The sequence below is a fragment of the Alligator mississippiensis genome, chromosome 2, assembly GCF_030867095.1.
Source record: "Alligator mississippiensis isolate rAllMis1 chromosome 2, rAllMis1, whole genome shotgun sequence".
Taxonomy (NCBI): Eukaryota; Metazoa; Chordata; order Crocodylia; family Alligatoridae; genus Alligator; species Alligator mississippiensis.
The window spans coordinates 290,044,570-290,063,748 of record NC_081825.1 but is presented as its reverse complement, the minus strand read 5'-3'; the positions used below and the strand labels follow the sequence as shown (position 1 = coordinate 290,063,748).

Here is a 19,179-nt window from a genome sequence, read left to right as displayed (position 1 = left end):
AACACTCCATGTGAATTCCTGGAAATGGCTTGCTGCTCATTTCAATCAACTGGTGTGGAGAGCTTTAAATCTTAATAGTCATGGAGTCATGAAAGCATCTGGGCTGGGAATAGAAAAGGAAATGATCCTGGGCAGTGATGACCAGGCAAAAAGCAGGTCTTTTGTAGTTAATCTATTGTGTCCCTCCTCTTAAAACAATATCCTCTTCTGAAAACTTTGGGCTTGTCTAAAGCCAGAGTTCAAAGAAAGACGTTTGCATGGACTTTCTGTTTTTCTTCTTCAATGGTTTTAGTTTCTTAACCAAGTTAATGCTAGCACTTTTAATTTAAAAAAAATACTGCTTCCTTAAATGAGTTTGCCACAGAAAGTGACTTCTGTGTCTACTTTAGAAAAAATTGTTGCTAAGGCTATCTACTATTGACTTTCACTCTCTTTCCTGTCTTTCTTCTTCCTTCTCTTCACTTTTTAATGAAATTTCACTGAATTTCACTTTTCTTCCTATTATAAAAGTTTCTCCCAGTTGGGAAAATCTGATAAACTTGAAAAACTGAATTCATATGACAACCTGATGAATCCCTGGGTCATACTACTAGCTTTGTACTTGAAATAGAAGTCAAATTGTACATGGCTGTTTGTAGGGCTTAAACAGCTACTAAAATAATGGAGTTTTAGGTTTGAAATTCAGAATAGTTTTGGTGAATTTTTTTTTTTTTTTTTTTTGGTTGGCATTTTGCCATCTCTTCGGATTTCCCTCCATTCCCCTTTCCACTTAAGTTCTGCATGCAAACTCCCCTGGAACAGAATTGGGTATGAATACTTTTCCATAGAGATATTGAGGAGTAATTGATTTAACACGTTGGAAGTGTGACACAAAAGTTGCTAAGTATTCAAATGTGTTTGCAAATTTAAAACTTTGTTAAGAAAATGTTATAGTTGTTCCATGTCTTGGTAGAGTTGAAAGACCATGTGGAACTCTGCACTTTGTACCTACATACACACATAGTTGGTGTATATTGATGCAATCTAGGACATGCAATTTAAGGGTGCACCGATTTTTGGCTGGTTAATAATCGGCCATATCGGCCAATGCCAATATGCAGCCCTGCAGCATGTAGAGCAGTGTCCAGCCAGTAAGTCTGTGTGTTGGGGGGGGGAGCAGATTGAGGCCTTCAAAGTGAGGGAGGGAGTGGGGCAGGGGCAGGTGCTGCCTGGGCAGATGGAGCAGGGCATGAGACAGAGCCACAGGCAGCTTGTCCAGTGGGAGTGCAGGGCAGGGGGAAGATCCCTGCCACTGCACACCTCCAGGGGAGGCATGAGGGGCATGTGCCCCTTGTATTTGTGCACAGGGCGAGGGTGGGCTGCCTGCTACTGGCTCGGAGTCAGGGGCTGCGCCGGCCTCTTTCTGGCAGGGGGGCTGGGCTGGGGCTGCAGGTGGGTGGACGGTGGCAGCGCTGGGAAGGGGGACTATGGGGTGGGCTACGGCCAGCCCAAAATTCCCCATAGCCCCTCTTCCCACTGCTTTCCCCCTCCCCCTCCCCCCCCCCCCCCCCCCCGGCCGACCCAAGCACAGCACCGGCCCAGCACTCCCTCTTGGAAGAGGCTGGCGCAGCTCCTGGCCCCAACCCCACAGTGGGTCTGCTGCCCTCACCCCACACGCATCTGGGGGGGGCACATGTCCCCCATGCCTCCCCTGGGAGCGCGTGCACCAGTGGGGAGCTGCGCCCTCCAGACGAGCTACCCATGGCTCCATACTGTGCCCTGCCCAGCTCTGGCTAGGGAGCGTGTACCCCTGCCCCATTCCCTCCCTCAGTCTGTCCCCACCATGCCCTTTCCCTTTCCTTTCCCCCACAGGCTTACTGGCTGGAGGCTGCTGTTCAAGCTACCAGGATGCATTCCTGGCTGTGTGCATGCTGCAGCTGCACATGCATGTGGTGTTTATTGGTGACATTATTGGCTACATTGGCCAAAAAAGCCAATTTACCAACAAAGTCCATTTTTCCTCTTTATCAGTGCCCATCTGATGTGGACTGATATATCGGCGCACCTCTAATGCAGTTAGTCACGCATCCTATGTTTTCCACAGAGTAAACTAGTTAGAAAATTTCAGTATAAGGTGATAGAAAAAAGAGGGGATGTTACAAACACTCTACTTCTTTCTTTTAATACTTCCCCATGCTAATACAAGAGGACTTACTTCATTAGTTATCAGGCGGAAGATAGTGAGTGGAGCTCTAATACTGCTTTCCCCATGTGGGGATTTGTTGGCTACATTAACTCTGTTTCCTGTTCAGGGTTCAGCAGGTGAAAATGGTTCTTTTGCGGTCTCCTGCCTTTTTTTTCCTGATACTGTTATTGCTGTGAAAGAATGATTTTTGCATTAACAGTATGTTGTACTGCTTTGGCACCTATGGAAAAACTTGCATTGCAAGGAAAGCTCTTGGTTTTTGTGTTATGTGCAGCAGGAGAAAGAGCCTAACTTTTACAGAGAAGCATTAATCCTGCTCCACTGGACTCAAGAAGTTAGATTGCAGGCAGTCAGTCGGATGCTCCTGTTTATGTATAGAAATGAAAAAATATATTGGTACTCTGCTTTTTTTCAGTGGAAGAAATGGAGGAATTAATACTTGTGAATGTTGTTGAGTCCCTATCAAAATTCTGTAGCATCTACAGAAATGTCATGAGAAGGCTGTTCTTGGGCATCGATCGAAATATCTCTGTGCTTGGATCCATGGTTTGGCTCTACCGACAGGTGAGCCCGTGGAACTTCATGCAGTGGTGACCCCTCCCTCATCTGAAAATGCCTTACACCAGGGGGTAGGCTTTTCCATGCAAGCTTGGACTCAAAAGGAGTATTAAAAAAAAAACTTTCAGTATGTAATTTGGTTCAGCTGAAGTTGCATACCAAGTGGGTCCTATACTAATCTCAATCTCCTGATGCCACTTTTCAGAATGCATCTCTCTCTGTGGAGATTCATCTGTGCATGTTGCAGGGTTGGTTACTCAGAAAAGGACAGCAAGTGATAATGTGTGGGAACATCTGCTGGGAGTCCAGGCAATAAAATGCCTTCATTCAGGAAGAGACTGAGTGGAAAAATGTGCTGTACCTTGTTTGTCAAGTCTGTTCACGACTGACTGTGGACGTTTGTTTAAAAATATCTGAAGATACCATTTATAGATAGCAATGCCGCCATCTGTGATTGAAGTGTTTATTAGGGGAAATCTCTACTGGCATCCTACAGGATCCTACGTGCTTTTCCTGATTTTGGCTTTAAAGTCCTATCGAGGTTCTGTCTCTTCCTTAGCTGAAATTTCCAGACTGTTGCAGCTTTTTATGCCTTCGGCTGACTTCTTTGCCAGCCATGCTAAACTGATTTTCCCACTCTACTTAAATGGTTGGTTCTCTAAAAGAAACAGAATAGAGGTATTTTTGTGGTGGTGGCAAGGGCTGTGTTGTGTTTGTCTTCCTGAGAGTGTCCCACCTCACTCCACATCTTTTTCAAGTTTTTTTAAAAACCCTGATATGGATTTCTGTCCCCACTGCAACCAGATGAGGCCAGCTTTCCCCCTTCTCAGTAGCTACAGTGATTTATAAAGGGTCATGGATGGCTGATCAGGGTGTATATTCTTTGGGGAGTTTGGTCTCAAAATTAGATTTAAAGGTGGGGTGCAAAATGGTACTAGCCTTTTAGTTCTTTGTTAGGTTTGTGTTTGATTCTTTTAGACCTACCATAGATGGGGTGGCTGTAGTTTGCAGCTGAATTTCTCTTATGTACCTGCCAGTTACTTCATACAAACTTGTCTTGCCTCTCTCCCTCCCTGCCCCCCAAGACAAATGACAGATATTTTTTTCCAGTTAAAAGAAAAAAAAATTAAAATCTATGCTGACCATGGATAACCTGTCTATTGCTGGTGCACTGATGCATGAATTTATATACAGGTTTAAAGGGGGCTCTACTCCTTCAAAAATCTTCTTCTAAGATTGTCTTTGCTTCACTGGATTTTTATTTTATTTTTTTTTTAAGGTATACTGGGAATAAGTCTTCATTTGATCCTCTTAAAAGGAGCTATCCTGGTTAACTGGTTCACTGTTGCTGGAAAGGGTCCCTCCCAACACACACAGCTCTCCCTACTAAGAAGATGGGTACTATCCTACTAGGTGGGTCGGCTGTGCATAAGCAGTCTAGTGTGGCCTCGTATGGGAACTTTTTACTAAGCTTAGTGCTAAGAATAGGTACCTGATATTACTGTAATATTGAGCTGTCTATTATGACTTTATCATGCTGCAAGTTTCACAACTTGCTTTTGAATGGTTTTGTGGCCGGGACTTAGACTGGTTTAGCTTAGTCTGACTAAAAGTGCAGTTTTTACAAAAGAGCTACTTCTCTGTTTTCCATGGTTTGAGCTCTTTTTTGATTTGTGGAATAATGACAGATTATTCAACAACAAATATAGCATAGGTTTGTATTTGTTTTACAGTATAAATGTTGTCTGTCACCATGCTTGATGTCTGAAACTTTCTTCACTTGATAGTTACCATTGAAATACTATAGCTTAGCTAGGAGAGCAAATATCGTTTCCTAAAGACTATCTTCAGCATATGCAACACAGAACTAAACTTTCTTTGGACATGGGTGGGGAGGGAGGAACAAATCTCATAGCACTGCTTCCTCAGAAACTTGTTTTTTTAATTTGTAGGCACAACTTGATTTGCCACTGTTGAGTTGGCTTTTGGTATGGTAGAATAAATGGTTAATCATTTTGTTCCATAACCTGCAAAGCTAGAGACGTACATGATTTTACAAGCTGGAATGCTTAAAATCTGCATGGGAGCAATGTTTATAGGTTTGAAGAATGGTTTAACTCTAGTGTACAAACCAAAATATTGGATGATAAGGTAAAGTTAAAACTTTGAATAGCAAATCATAGAAAATGAGGGCTGGAAGGGACCTCGGGAGGTCATCTAGTCCAACCCCCTGCTCAAAGCAGGACCATCTCCAACTGTATCATCCCAGCCAAGGCTTTGTCTACCCAGGTCTTAAAAACCTCCAAGGATGGAGAGTCCACCACCTCTCTGGAGTGAAAGCAAAATGTCAAAGTGAAGGTATACAGTGCAGCTGTAAAGTAGAGAATGTGACTGAGACTCAAGTGTTCGATTATTCAAACCAGGACACTTTATTTCATCCTAGCCTAAACATATTCTTTGTCTACTGTCTTCGACAGTATGTATGGAAAAGACCTTGTGTCTTGGAGAAAATATCATTTTTTGTTCTCTGGCTTCTACCAGCAGTACCTAAAACTTAAGGTGGAAGAAGCTTACAGGCTTGGTTTGGGGGTGGGGAGCGAGCAGAGCAGGCAGAATAACTTGACTAGACTTTTCCTTTAAAGGGGAGCTCTTCTAGGTATGGACAGCAGTTGTTTTGGACTATTGTGAACTTACTGAAAGTAGATCCACATCCTTGTGCACTTCTGCTAGACTGGTTTAGGACTTGGCAGCTGTACAGCTTCCTTTTTAATGCCTCTTTTTATTCTGACCCTGGACACCACCCCCTGCCCCTTCCCACTTCCAATCACTTGCATGGGGAAATATTAATCTTTTATATAAAAGAAATCAATTTTGATGGTGATTGATTTCAACTTGCACAGCTTTACAGTCAAGCATGTTCAGTACCTTAAAACGTAATCTAACATAGCGAGCTCCAGCTAAATGAACCTTCTTGTCGGTAGTGTTCTTCCAACAAAATCCTAATGAGAGCCTTATCCATATACTTTGGGTTAAGAAAGTTTTGTTTCTTGAGGTGCTGTTAGGAGTGGACATGCACACTTAAGCAAAACCAGGCTTGTTTTTTTCCTACTGTATTTCTGGACAGTGATGTTACTAAAGGCCATGGTCCACTTGTACATCTGGACAGAATATGCAAGACTAAAACTGTCATTGCTTTTGCTCACCACAGTAGTCTGAGTAGCTTCTGCATGAAGTTAGTAACTATAGTAAAGTCTGTTGGTTGGCTTTTCAGAGTGAAATCTGCTGTTTGCTAGGGTTTTTGGGGTGGGGGGGATTGTTGGTTTATAACTTGCTATAGTGAAGAAACTCTTTTTTTTGAAGAGGAAGGTTTTTTAGGTCTCCTAAAAAAGTGATTGGACTGGATTAATTGAAGTTTGAGCCACATCCAGATTAGCTACATCTGACTCTTGCATCCTTTGTCCTGGCTTTTGTGTGACAGCTGCATTTTAATAGTTTCATAGTTGTTAGGGTCTGGAAGAGACCTTTGAGAGAGATCACAGCGGTTCCTGATTTGATTTTGAAAATAAAGATTGAGCAAGTTGAAGATCTTTTAGGCAAGACTGCTATGGCTACCTGTACTGATGCCTGTAAAATTGTCACTTATCTCCCTCGCAATTCATTTAGAGTAGGCCAGTGCTGAGCAAGAGAAAATGCCTATGCAGTTCCCATACTCCAAAACTTGCTTCCGAAGTAACGGAAGTCGGCAACTATAAGATTGTTCCAAGGATGGTGTTTGTTTGCTTTGCTTTGTGATCTTCAGAGGATCAGTTTTTTGCATGGAGGATTTATAGCAATTTTACCTTTTACTTTTGTCACTATATATTTTAACGAAAAATGTACTGTGGAGGGCTCTGGTTTAGTGTATTTTGATACCTGTCTTTCACTGGGCTGAGTGTCAAACTAATAATATTAAAATAAGGTCAGTATTTATAACGATCTATTAATTTACATATCTTTAGAAGTGAGAATCATAGAGATGATCTTTTAATGCAGGAAAAATATTGACACCTTCTCTGAAGACATCATCATGCAGTGTTCTCCTGTGTATCTACCCTCAACTCTGCCTGTGTGTGTAGTGGGGGGAGGGGTATTTCTTTCCGTGTATCGCAAGTTCAATTCTTGCTTTTTGTTTCTGTTAAACACTTGTTGGTCTTATCAGTGTTCAGGAGCTAGCTGGACTTTTTCCATCTTGAAATCTAGTAAATTGATTTGATTGTCTAGAAAACAGGATTTGTGTGTGGTTCTTCACCCATGAAACAACCTGTAAGGGCCTAGATTGGGGGTCGGCAATGTTTTCGGGCAGAGTGCCAAAAGCCCTCACAACCTTGACTGAAATGTTGGTGTGATGGGGCGGACAGCAGAGCCGCAAGGGGCCCAATTCTTGTTGTGACAGCGCAGCCCTGGCTCCTTCCCCACTGTCTGACCCGAGATGTCCGTGCCAAGCAAAATGTCTTAGTGTGCCATGCTCTGGCACACACATGGGTTGCTTAACCCTGGCCTAGATTATCTGTGTCCCACCAACCTAACAGTTTATTTAAAACTGTTGAAAGCTGAGAACATTGACTGCACAGAATTAAAGGGTGCAGCTGTTTGGGAAGTAGCAGTGAAACATCCTTGTTTCTAGTTTGGCCCTTGGTGTGTATCAGGTCAGAGTAGTGAAAGTGATTGGACACAAGGTAATAGAAAGGTCTGGCATCAAGCATCCACAGCATAAAAGCATCACTTTCTCCAGAGTGCACCACGGATAAATGATGTAATTTGATCCTGGCACGATGAAGCATCACTGAAAATTGCAATGTGAAATTAGAGAAGACAGTGCATATAAAAAAAATAAATTAATAAAAAGGATTTAATCATGGAACAGAAAAAAGCAGTCTGGCTCTGCTGAGGTTCATGGGCCTTTTTATATGGCATGTTTCTTCCTCCAACCTTCAGTCTATTAAAAATGTGGTTAATTTTGACTGTTGAGAAGGAAAATCTCAAAGACAGATTTGAATCAGTAGCTTGTTGTTGAGACTGAGACTGAAACAAGAAATAATGCATCAAATAGCATGTCCATCTACAATTACAACTGCATAAACGTTTAATTTTTTTTGAGCATGTGCGGGCAGGGGAAGAATAAATAAGTTATCAATTTTAGATTAGATTCTAAGGTCCATGCATCAGCATAAACTTTCTTCTTGAGACGTTGGTATCCTTGACACAAACATTGTGTGTTGTTCACTTGAAAATTTTTGGGAAAGTATTGCAAGTATTAACCTGTAAAATCCATGAAAAATCTTTTGCCAAGCAAAGTTTGGATTTGAGAGGAAGACCAGACTTGGAGCATGTATGACTTTCATTAAAGACCTTTGGTCATCCTGAAGCTTGATTTATAAACCATCCTTGTTGGGTTTTTCTGGTGTTGAATGAGAAAACGGTGTCAGACAAGGTAGGGCAGAGTAGCACCTTAAGACATTTTTACGTGTTGCTGATGCAGTGCCAGGCGCTTCTAATTAGTGAGCTGTGTTAATAAAAAGTGCCCGCATGTCATGTATGTCAGTGATGCATTGCGCTTCTGCGCTGAGAAAATGGCGACAGCGCGCTTTGAACTAAAGCACATCGAAGGTGTTTTAGTTGAAAGCGCACCACTGCCATTTTCTCGGCACAGAGGCACACTGTGCTGCTGATGCACATGATGCACGAGGCTGCCAGAACGCATCAACTTAGATGCTCCAGCAGACTCGATTTAATTGAGTCTGTTCCAACATGTTGGAGCAGGCTCCCTCCCTGCATGTGTGTAAGTTCCCTTGGAGACTAATGAGTTGAGAGAGGCATGAGCTTTTGCAGCCAGCAGCCTATTTTGTCAGATGCTATTCATATGAAATGAGCTATACAAATGCTCATTATATTGGCATGCTTTCTTCTAAAAATGTAATTCTTTATGAAAGTTGACAAAACATATGACATGGTATCTGACAAAATAGGCTGTTGTCTGTGAAAGCTCATGCCTCTGAACTCATCAGTCCCTCAGGTGTTACTGTGACTTACCTCCTGCCTCATTTACACACGTGTAGGAAGCCTGCTCTGATGTTCTGGAAATCTAGCATGTCGAAGCGGGCTCGATTTTTAATCGAGTTTTGCTGGAATATAGGAATTGATGTGCTCCGGCAGCCTTCCGCATCACGTCAGCGTCTGCACTGAAAAAATGGCAGCAGGGCACTTTGAAATAAAACCTGTTCAATGAGCTTTAGAGCACCCCGCTGCCATTTTTTCAGTGCGGGGATGCGCAGGGATGCTGATGCATGTCACACAGGTGCTTTTAATTAGCACGCCTTACTAATTAAAGCACCTGGAGCCACGTCCCAGAGCATATGTAAAAATACCCAACATGCCTAAGCACCTAACTAGATATCAGTCAATACATATAATGATTTATAGTGACTCATGTCAACAGTTTACTGTAAATTTTCTTTAATGGGGGAAAAAAAACTTAGCATCTGCTAATACTTCTTGAAACGATGAGCAGTGACCTTTACTTAACATTAAACAGCTTCTGTTAATATGTTAATCTTGGTATGGGGGGGGGGGGAAATATTTATGTATTATCAGAGCGCTGAGAAACACCTCTATGGAGCAGGACCTATTACGCTAGGTACTTTACAAAGGTCAGAAAACAGGTGACAGTTTAACTTGTACAGATTTGTCCCTTCGGCATATGTTGGGTTGGAGGTCTTCAGCACTGTTTTGTAAGCAAAGCATTTAAAAAAACAAAACCCTAAATCTATGCCAAAACAGTAGCGACTGATTACATCAACGGGGAAGTCTTGTCTAAACTATCAGTCTGTGTCAGATGTTTTGAAAACTAACTTGCATTTGTTTGTATTTCTGGCTCTTTGGAGCTGCATTTTTGGCTAGTGATTTAATCAAAGATAAGACTTCAAATATAAATCGGGCTTCAATTTATAGTAAAGAATTGGCTATGATAGATTTTCCTCAGAGTGCTATGTCTGGTAATTCAGGACAGAGTATGTTTTTATATTAAAACCTCTTGTGTTCTAAAATTGACTCTTAACTGGCAGACATTATGATGTCTAAGTAATATTAGTTAAATGTAAAATTGCAGAGTCTGAGCTTTGCTACTCTCAAGTAGTCCTAGTTTAATAAAATTTGAGCTTTCATTATTATGGCCAAGATGTATAGTTTGAAGGATTTTTGTTTCATAAACCTTTGGTATATCAGTGTATTTCTGTCACTATTGAACAGGCCGTATGTCAAATTATTGATATTACAATAAGGTCATCACGTATAGCTAATATTCTACTGATTTTTTTTTTGATTTTTTTTTTTTTTTTTAACGTGGCATTAATGTAATTATATGGCTACTGAATGCCAGTTTGATAGTTAGCCCATAATTGTAAGTATGAAGCACAAAAAATATATCATTCAGAGAGGTACTTGGATGGCTGTAATAGAGGAATGTGAATTACAGGTGAATTTCTGCTCTAATCTTAAATTGGGATGCCAGACCTAAAGGGGCTAATACAAAATATCTGTTGGACAAACTTGTTAACAGGTTGAAAACAAGGTTTTGTTTTCTTTTTTTGTAGATGTGGATTTAACCCCCCTGCTATTACAAGTGATAGGAATAAGGAAGGAATGCTTGCTTTAATGAGGCATCCTGGTTGCATGGGGGATATGTGACCACACTACAAAAAAACCCACCTTTTTCAAATTTAAGGAATACCTTGGAGTTGTTGGATCAAAGGTTGATCTGACCTTGTTTATCCTCATAAAGTTAATTAGAGTGACTTTGACATGTTTATAGAGTCAAATAAAGGAGGGAGTTTGTATGAAGGAAAACTGTTCAGCATTATAAACAATTGAAAGAAAAATATTGGTAGAGGGGAATACTTCTTTATAACATTTTAATCTGATAATCCCAATATCTGCTGCTCTACATGCTACTGTTCTTCTACATGTTGATAATCCCAATGTCTACTGTAATTATAGCCTAAATGTATTGAGAGTTTATATACTACCAGGCTCCTTAAGTTTTATAATCAGGTTGTAGAAAAATGAAGGTTGTGCAATTCTAGGAACACAATGCTAAATACCATGAGAGAGTTGGAACACAAGTTAAGCTAATAGAATACCTTGCATCTGTGTTCACATCTTGCAGTATAAACTGATTTAACCAGTAACTTTTGTGGAGGGTTTGTTTGTTTGTTTTTTAATGTAATGCAGTGGTCCATTAGCAGTAGGGGAGGGAACCTAAATTGCCTTTCTCTATCAGAATAGCAAAGAACTGTGGTCACTTGCATAAAGATTTACTCTATTTACTCAAGTATAAGACAAGGTTTCCCCTCCCACCCCCCTCCAGTCAATGCAAGGGGCAGGGGAGGGAAGCCCCATGTCTTATATTTGCATACAAGGAAACTGTATTGAATATATTGCCTGTCTTTGAACTGATGCTAAAAGCGGCATGTACTCAGCAATAAACTATGAAGTTGATTAAATGCGGTCAACACTGAGCATGACAATAAAATACATGGCCCATATGGGTCAAACATGCTGATGGGAACCTACCTCTAAGATTTTGAATTTTGTTTCCCAGCCCAAATTAGTCATTCAAGTCTGTGTAGTGCTATCACTGGCATGTATCCTCTCTCCCAGATTCTTCAGGCTAGGACTTCAGATGCACCCAAATCTATGGCAGGCGTCCTATGTGCAGTCCCCAAGCCCAAAGACCATTAGCCAGAAGGCTAAAGGAGCAAGCTATGGAGAAATCCCCCGTCTCCATAAAATAAAGCATGTACTGCGATCCTTCCATTGGGAGGCTATAGTAGACTCTTACAGAATCAAAGGACCAGAAGGGACCTGCAAGATCATCAAGTCTGGTCCCCTGCCATGGGCATGAAGTTATTAGGCTCAACCGAGCTCAAGGTGCTTGTCTATCCTCATCTTGAACACCTCCAAAGATGGCAGCTGTACCACCTCAGCTGGCAATGTGTCCCAGATTCTGGCGACCCTTATGGGGGGGAGGGGGTTGGGTTTTTTTTCTTATGTCCAGCCTAAATTTTCCCACTATTAGTTTGTGCCTGCTGATGCTCGTCCTCCCTTTAGGTGTGTTTCTAAAGAGTTCCTCCCTTTGGATCTTGATGTTCACCCCTAACATACTTGTAGGTGGCTATCAAGTCACTTCTCAATCTTCTCTTGCTCAGACTGAACAGGCCCTGTTCCCAAAGTCTCTCCTCATAGGGCCTATCCTCCAGGTCCCTGATCATATGGGTGTCCCTTCTCTGTACCCTCTCAAGCTTATCCACATCCTTCCTGATGTGCGGTGCCCAGAACTGGACATAGTACTCCAGCTGTGACCTCACCAATGCCAAATAGAGGGGGAGAAGCACCTCCCTGGATCTACTGGCAACACATCGGCTGATGCACGCCATGGTTCTGTTTGGCCTGCTGGCAACCTCATCGTGCTGTTGGCCCATGTGCATCTTCCAGTCGATGGTGACCCCCAGGTCCCATTCAGATGTTGTACCAGCTGCTGTACCACCACCCGTCATATGGTTTTGATAAAGGTTCTTCCTACTCAGATGAAGAACCCTGCCCTTCTCCCTGTTAAACCTCATCTGATTCCATTTGGCCCATAAATCCAGTCTGTCGAGGTCATTCTAGATCTTTATGCTTTCCTTTGATGTGCCTGTGTTTCTCCACAGCTTAGTATCATTCACAGACTTTAATGACTGAGCTTTCTACCCCCTCATCCAAGTCATTGAGAAATATGGTATCCCCTAAGCACAGATCCCTGGGGGATATATCACTGGAGACGACCTTCCAGGATGAGGCCATCCCATCGGTTACAATTCTCTGGGATCAGCCTCTAAGCCAGTTGTCTACCCACCTCACTGTAGACTGGTCCAGCCCAGAACCCTCCAGTTTAGTTGAGAGAATCTCGCAGGAAATGGAACCAAAGGCTTTACTGAAGTCCAAGTAAATGACATCAACCTCATGTCCCTCATCCAGATGGTTAGTTATTTGGTCACAGAAGGACACCAGGTTTGTCAGGCATGATCCACCCTCAACAGAGCCATGCTGGTTATTTCTTAATGTCCCACCAGTTACCAGCTTGTAATTCATGGCCGCCTCTAACAAATTTTACAATTTTTTATTTATTTATTTTTTTTCCCCAGGACCGAAGTTAGATTGACCAGTCTGTAGTTTGCAGGATCACCTCTTTTCTGAAAGACAGGTACCACGTTGGCCCTCTTCCCGTTGCCCGGGACCACTTCCATGTTCCACAACTCTTTAAACAGCTTCACCAGTGGCCCTGCTATAAGCACAGCTAGTTCTTTCAGGGCTCTTGGATGCAGGTCATCTGGCCCAGCAGACTTGATACTGTTCTAAGAGATCCCTCACGTGTTCAGGACTGATTTCATGTAGTCTGTTATCTTCTCCATATTCCCTGGGCCTCTGAACAGGTGAGCAACCCCCATTTGATTTCAGGAATACCCATGTATTGAATATATTTTAAATTCTTTACTCCCACTGCTGAGCTGCACCTTTCTTTCCCATTTCCAATTCTTCTTGTTTTTTCACCAGCCTTAAATGTCTAGCAAACATCACTACCTGGGGCTTCAAACAGTTTGTTTACCCAGAGTCCCTCTGTCTGCCCCTCTCTCAGACTGTTGCATATGATTAGTGTGGCCCCACCCTGCATGAAATGGACCTGGACTGGATTGCCCTGTGCCTCATCTGTATCTACATTTTTGGAGAACCCCAGGACTCATGACAAGAACATCTCTTTCCAGTCGTGAGTGGGGGCACTAGTTAGCATATTGATCCTTCGTTGGGGATATCTAGAGTACACGCGCCTAATGCTCTGGGGTCGTCATGGCTTGAAATGCTGTTGACTCAGGGGCACAGCCCAGTGAACTGCACAGTAAATCATGAGCCTTTTGGCTTTGGACTAATATCAAGCATAGTTTGTACTGTAAGTAGGTGCTAAAATGCTACTTAAAAGTGTGTTTATGCAGTACCTGTGCAGCGGTTTCAAAAGAGGCAAAATGCATCATTTCTGAGTGAACCAAGTCTATGGCAGCTGTAGCAATTTGCATACAGTAATGTTTATTTCAAGGTCAGATTTTTAAAAACTTGCTTGTTACTTCCATGTGCTCGTGGAGAGCACTGGCTGACAGTAAGGGGTTGGGGAGAAGGGGCTGCAGAGGGAAGAAGCTGGGGGGGAACAAAAGGGCTACCTAATCCCCCAGTGTTTTTTCCCTTCCTATAGCCATAGACAGTAGACCAATTCAAGGCAAACCTCTAATAATTAGATTTTTATACCTGGAAAATTATATCAAACTTTGTAATACAGGTAATACAAATTAATAAAAGGAGGGACCATAGCAAAATTCCCATAGGGAGAGAAAGAAATGGGTGCTACAACATTATCTTGCTCATTTTAAAGCAAGACAGCCTTAGGAAGACTTACTTTTATGTATTGATCTATGCAAAATCCTTACTAAAACAATATTTTTCAGTTAAAGGGACCCCAAATCGGTGCGCTCACAACTATCAGAATCCAGTATTAGGGTGATATTTTTATATCCCTGTCTGCATTTAGTTTGAGAGAAATTTTATGTTAAAAATTTTAATGCATACCCATTTCTTAAATTGGTACTATGTAGGTAAAAAATATTTTGGAGTAGAACCGAATACCCTTTGGCAATGAGATTTCAAAGTGGATGCGGGAGGGGTCTAAAGTCAGTGGAATAGTATTGGACGGTCTTGCTTTGAACAGGGGCTGGGCTGTGCAGGGAAGGTAGGGAATCAGATGTGTAAATATCAACCTACATCATCTGCTTGGCTAAAGAGGAGTTTTGCTTCCCTGTGCAGCACTGTTACTGTCCCTTTTGTTATCTCCTAGAGCCTGAAATTACTATTTATGGCAAAATCCTTCTGTTGTTTGTTTGTTTGTTTGTTTTTTAAGTGCAGAAGTCTGGAGAACTCTCAAGCTGTTAGAAGTGGCACCTTCTACCTGAAAAATTTGTATGGCATACTTTACTGTAATTCTAGCATTAACGTTCCCAGTATACTCTTAACTGGGCATGTATGTCTGCACAAGATGTTTACTGTGCAGTAGATTAATTAGCTGAGCAGTAAATACCTTGCTTCTATATGTGCACCCCTATTAGGCTGGAGTAAACTAATTTACCCCACTGCAGTATAGTACTTGTAAATGCAAGTACTATGCTGCTGTGGAGTGAAAAACTCCACAACAGCACATGTGTAGACATGGCCCTGGCTGGCTGGAGCATAAGGGTGCTTCAGTGCTGGGACTCATGCTTTTTTGCCTCAGCCAGTCCCTCTGCAACACATTGGGCTGGGGGGAGTAGCCCCAGGCTGGCAGGCCCCCCCCACCCCAGACCCCCTGCCAGCTGGGGCTGCTCCAATCAGGCTCAACGTGTTGCTCATGAATAAAGTTCAGAGTTCATTGCTCCTGGGTGCACATTCAAATGGCACATCTGGGAGCAATAAGCTCTGCAGTTTATTCATACACTTTACTTGCACATGTAGCCATGTCCACTGACAATTGGTTTAGTTGAAAAAAAAACAAACCTGCTCTGGAAGCCACACAAGTAAATAGACCCTACTTTTATCAGAATATTCCCCTCTCCTTTCTTGGAATACAGCATGAACTGTTTTTTTTTTAAGCAGGTAGACTTTGAAGTTGTAAGAAGCTCGTTTTAAAAGTGCATAAATATTAAAGATCCATATTGAAACATTGGTATTCATCTAGGGTTGGTAGCATAGCCCTAGGTAACCTTTCTTGCTGCCTCCTTCCAAGTATAACCGTCATAGATTCTCTTCCACCAGCAGGGGCTTTCTGTGTCAAAGCTGAAGTGGTTCAAGTAGATTCAGCTTGTTAGTTTGCTGTGTGCTTCAGTGTTGTAGATGCTGTGTTCTGTAGATCTAAGTGCAGTGTTCAAGAATGTCATGGTTTCTTGCTTTTTAAACAGCTTTCTTTGAAACGTTTCGTTGTGGAATAGTGGTGCACTTCTTATTTTGTTTTGTTTTCAGTTTTAACTGTATACAGGAACTTCAGTTTGACACAAACAGGACTGTAAATGAGCACAGTCGGAGCCACGTTAGGTGCTATTTTTCAGTTGCTGAAGTTAAATATATTTGACTATTTAGACTTGCAAATAAGCATTTCATTTTCTGCCAGGACAAGATTGCCCTTTAAATAGGTCATTTAAGACTGGTCTAAATGCAGGTCTATTAAGTTTTTACAGTCTTCATTAAAGTAAATTACAGTTGTCTTCTCCTTTCTACCTCCAGACCATAGTTGCCCAATTCCTGATGAAAGCCAATTACCTCTTCCCTTTCTGTGGAAAAGCAAAAAGTATGTGTGCCAAAATACTGTATTTTCCCTAAGCATTTTCTCTGTTCAACTTGAAGACCCAAGCCATGAGGTTTTTAATCTGCCTTGCCTTCTCCATGTTCACTCTTTTTATAATTTTCCTTCTAATATTTCTTAAGTTTAAATTTTCAGTAGATATGAGTAATGGAACATGATGAGCCTAAACCAGGATTCAGTTTGTATTAAAGTGACTTTGCTTTTGAATGTAGGCTTCATTTAAGTCTAAATGTTTTCTAGTCATTAGTTACCTGCTTCTGAACTCAAGTGTTTTTTAATAGGGCTATCAAAAATTTACTACTACTCTCCATGTGTGTTCCTTAGGTCTGTACTTTTTATTAAAAATGTCTTAACAACCCCTGCCCTGAAACCTAATGTTGCAATATTGAAAGGTTTTAAGAAGCTAGTTTCCAAGAATTTCCCATTAGATCAAAAAGGTAGACTATTGACCATTTGTTTTTAGACTTACCTGCCTTTTACTAGCAGAAAATGTGACTGCTTGGTTATTGTGTGGTTGGCAGGTTTTATTACCTAGTCAGTAATAAATCAGTATCTAATTAGTGTTTTGTTTCTTTTCAGAGATCATTCACATTAATAATAGAAGCATGGGATTGGGATAACGATACAAAAAGTGGTGAGTATTCATAAACAATTTCTGTATTTAATTTGTGCAGTAGTGTGCTTTTATGGGCTACAGCAAAATGTATATCTTTAAAAATGCAGCCTTAGAATGGGAAGGCTAATCTTGAATGTATTGAGGACAGTGCATTGGGAAAATTAATGGCAGAAAGGGAAGAGTCTTAACACTAGTAATGGGGCCACTGTTGGAAGAAATGGAAACTCATGTTAACATAATATTCAGGGACAGACTTCCACAATTGCATATTATTGCACTTCTCTCTGTTAAGTAGAGAATTTGTAAAAATACCCTGTAAACTATGTTGCATTGAAAATGTGACTCAATAGATTTCTATTAAGCTCTGAGGGGCTGGACGGTAGCAAGTGAATATTCTTATCTGTGGTCTTAGAAAACTAAGTGATGATTTCCCTTCCCCAAGGAAAAATGTGAGTACTTTCTCTGGTTACTTTAGCAATTCTGTTCATACTGTAGTATTACATCTGAATGATGCTGTTGTCTACAGTTCATACCATGGAAGATAAAGTTCTGGAATAACACAGGTGTAGTGATTAGCCTTCAGTCTTCCCCTGGGCATTAAACCAACCAAACACTTTTCCTTTCCTAGCAACCCACCTCTCCACTCCTGAAAAAAGCAAAAATGTACTTAACATTTCTTACTGCAAAACATTAGTGTCATTCCTTATATAATGCTTTTCCCCTACCATTTTAGAAAGCCTAAGTGTTTTTTAGGAGAGGGTTGGAAGTGCTAACATGTTTATTAGCTCTGACTGATGCTGATCCTGTGGGCAGACACATGCCTCTGCTTTTGGAGATGCAAAGCAAAAGTGTCAATAGTTTTCAAAACTTAGAAATAATGTGAACTAAGCTGGCCTCCACTTTTCTCCTCAGTCTTGTAAAAGAATCTAACTTGAATATTTTCACTTAGATTATTAACATTCATAACCCAGCACCACAGTATGTTAAAGGAATAATTAGAGTTTCAAGAACCTCTCTGTTGCTAGTAGAGGGCACTGACACATTGTGCTTGATGCCTGTTCCCACACGTGCTAATTAGCACGCATCGGAGCAGACTCAATTTTTAAATGAGTCTGGAGCATGCTAATTAGCACGCTCCAGCAGCCTCAGTGTCATGTGTATTCAGCATCCCCACACTTCAAAATGGCAGCAGGGGCTCTTTAAAGCTCACCAAACAAACTTTAGTTAAAGCATTCCCACCACCATTTCGAAGCACTGGATGCTTAATACATGAGATGCTGCAGACAGTTTAATTAGAGCAACTCCTGAGACCTGCTTTAATTAACATGCCCTTCCTCCCCCGGAGCATGTGTAAAGATGGCCAAAGAGCCTAATTTTAGAAGGGATGGGGAAAAAGTTTGGAAACACCAAAAATCTTTGGCAATCTTTGCATTTGTAGGTTACCTTTAACTTTCCCTCGTTGTTGCTTTACTAGTTCATTGATCATGTTTGTCCCGTACTTCAAGTAAAAAATAAAAAAAAGTGTTAAGGGTATTAACTCTTCATGTGAACTTCATGCTCTTGATTATGTATATTGGCTTCTTGTGAAGTCACAGCTGCTTACCAGAACTATTGTATACTTTTCATAAATCTTTTCTGAAAAAGATTTAAAATTAGGTTTTAGATCTACCTTGGTAATATGACTAATTTAAAGATTTCAAAATAAACATTTCAAAGTGCATTAAAATTTTTTTGCTCTAAAAGTTTTTAATGCTTTATGAAACTCCTTCAATACAACCAAGGTGTTTTTTATTAATATTAAAGAATGTAGATATCAAACTGCTGTTCTGATTTGTTTTATATCGGAGAAATGGATCAGTAGAGTAACTGGATTGCCAACCTAAACTTGACCTGAGGAAACAATTGCTTGGTTTAGAAATATTTGATTTGTCTGGCATTGGTATTACTAGTTGGCATTTCCAGTCACACACATACATGGCTATGTTTTGAGGGAATGGATGGTAAATTTTATAGTGTTTAGGCTTAAGTAATATTTCTCTGTTCTTGTAGGCTGGTTCTTGTGAGCTTTTAAAACTATTAAGCATCTGGCCAGGTAGCAGCACTAGCAACAGTCCATACCATCTAATTATGCTCCAAAATTTACTCTTCCATGTCTTAACGTCTTTAGTATCTGTACTACAATCTCAAGGCATCCTACAAGCATAACCTTCAACTTCCTTTGTAATAAACCTTGTGTACGTCCTGGCAGAGCTGACTTCCCTATGGAATTTTAACAATCAAATTAAGATGATTTTGTAACTTTGGATATCTGCTAGCAAAGTAAGGTCCCTTTCACTGAGGTTGCAGAGGCAACTACTAGCGAAGGATTGGAGCCTG

General features: G+C 41.1%; 1 protein-coding gene across 2 annotated transcripts in view; it reads left to right on the top strand.

The window, feature by feature from the left end:
• Window positions 1-19,179, top strand: part of JAG2 (jagged canonical Notch ligand 2) — a 95,698-nt gene that overhangs the window by 18,207 nt on the left and 58,312 nt on the right. For both annotated transcript variants that reach the window (XM_059723297.1, XM_059723298.1), the window contains exon 3: window positions 16,767-16,821. In XM_059723297.1, the coding sequence (XP_059579280.1) occupies window positions 16,767-16,821 (55 nt within the window). The remainder of the gene's footprint in view (window positions 1-16,766; window positions 16,822-19,179) is intronic.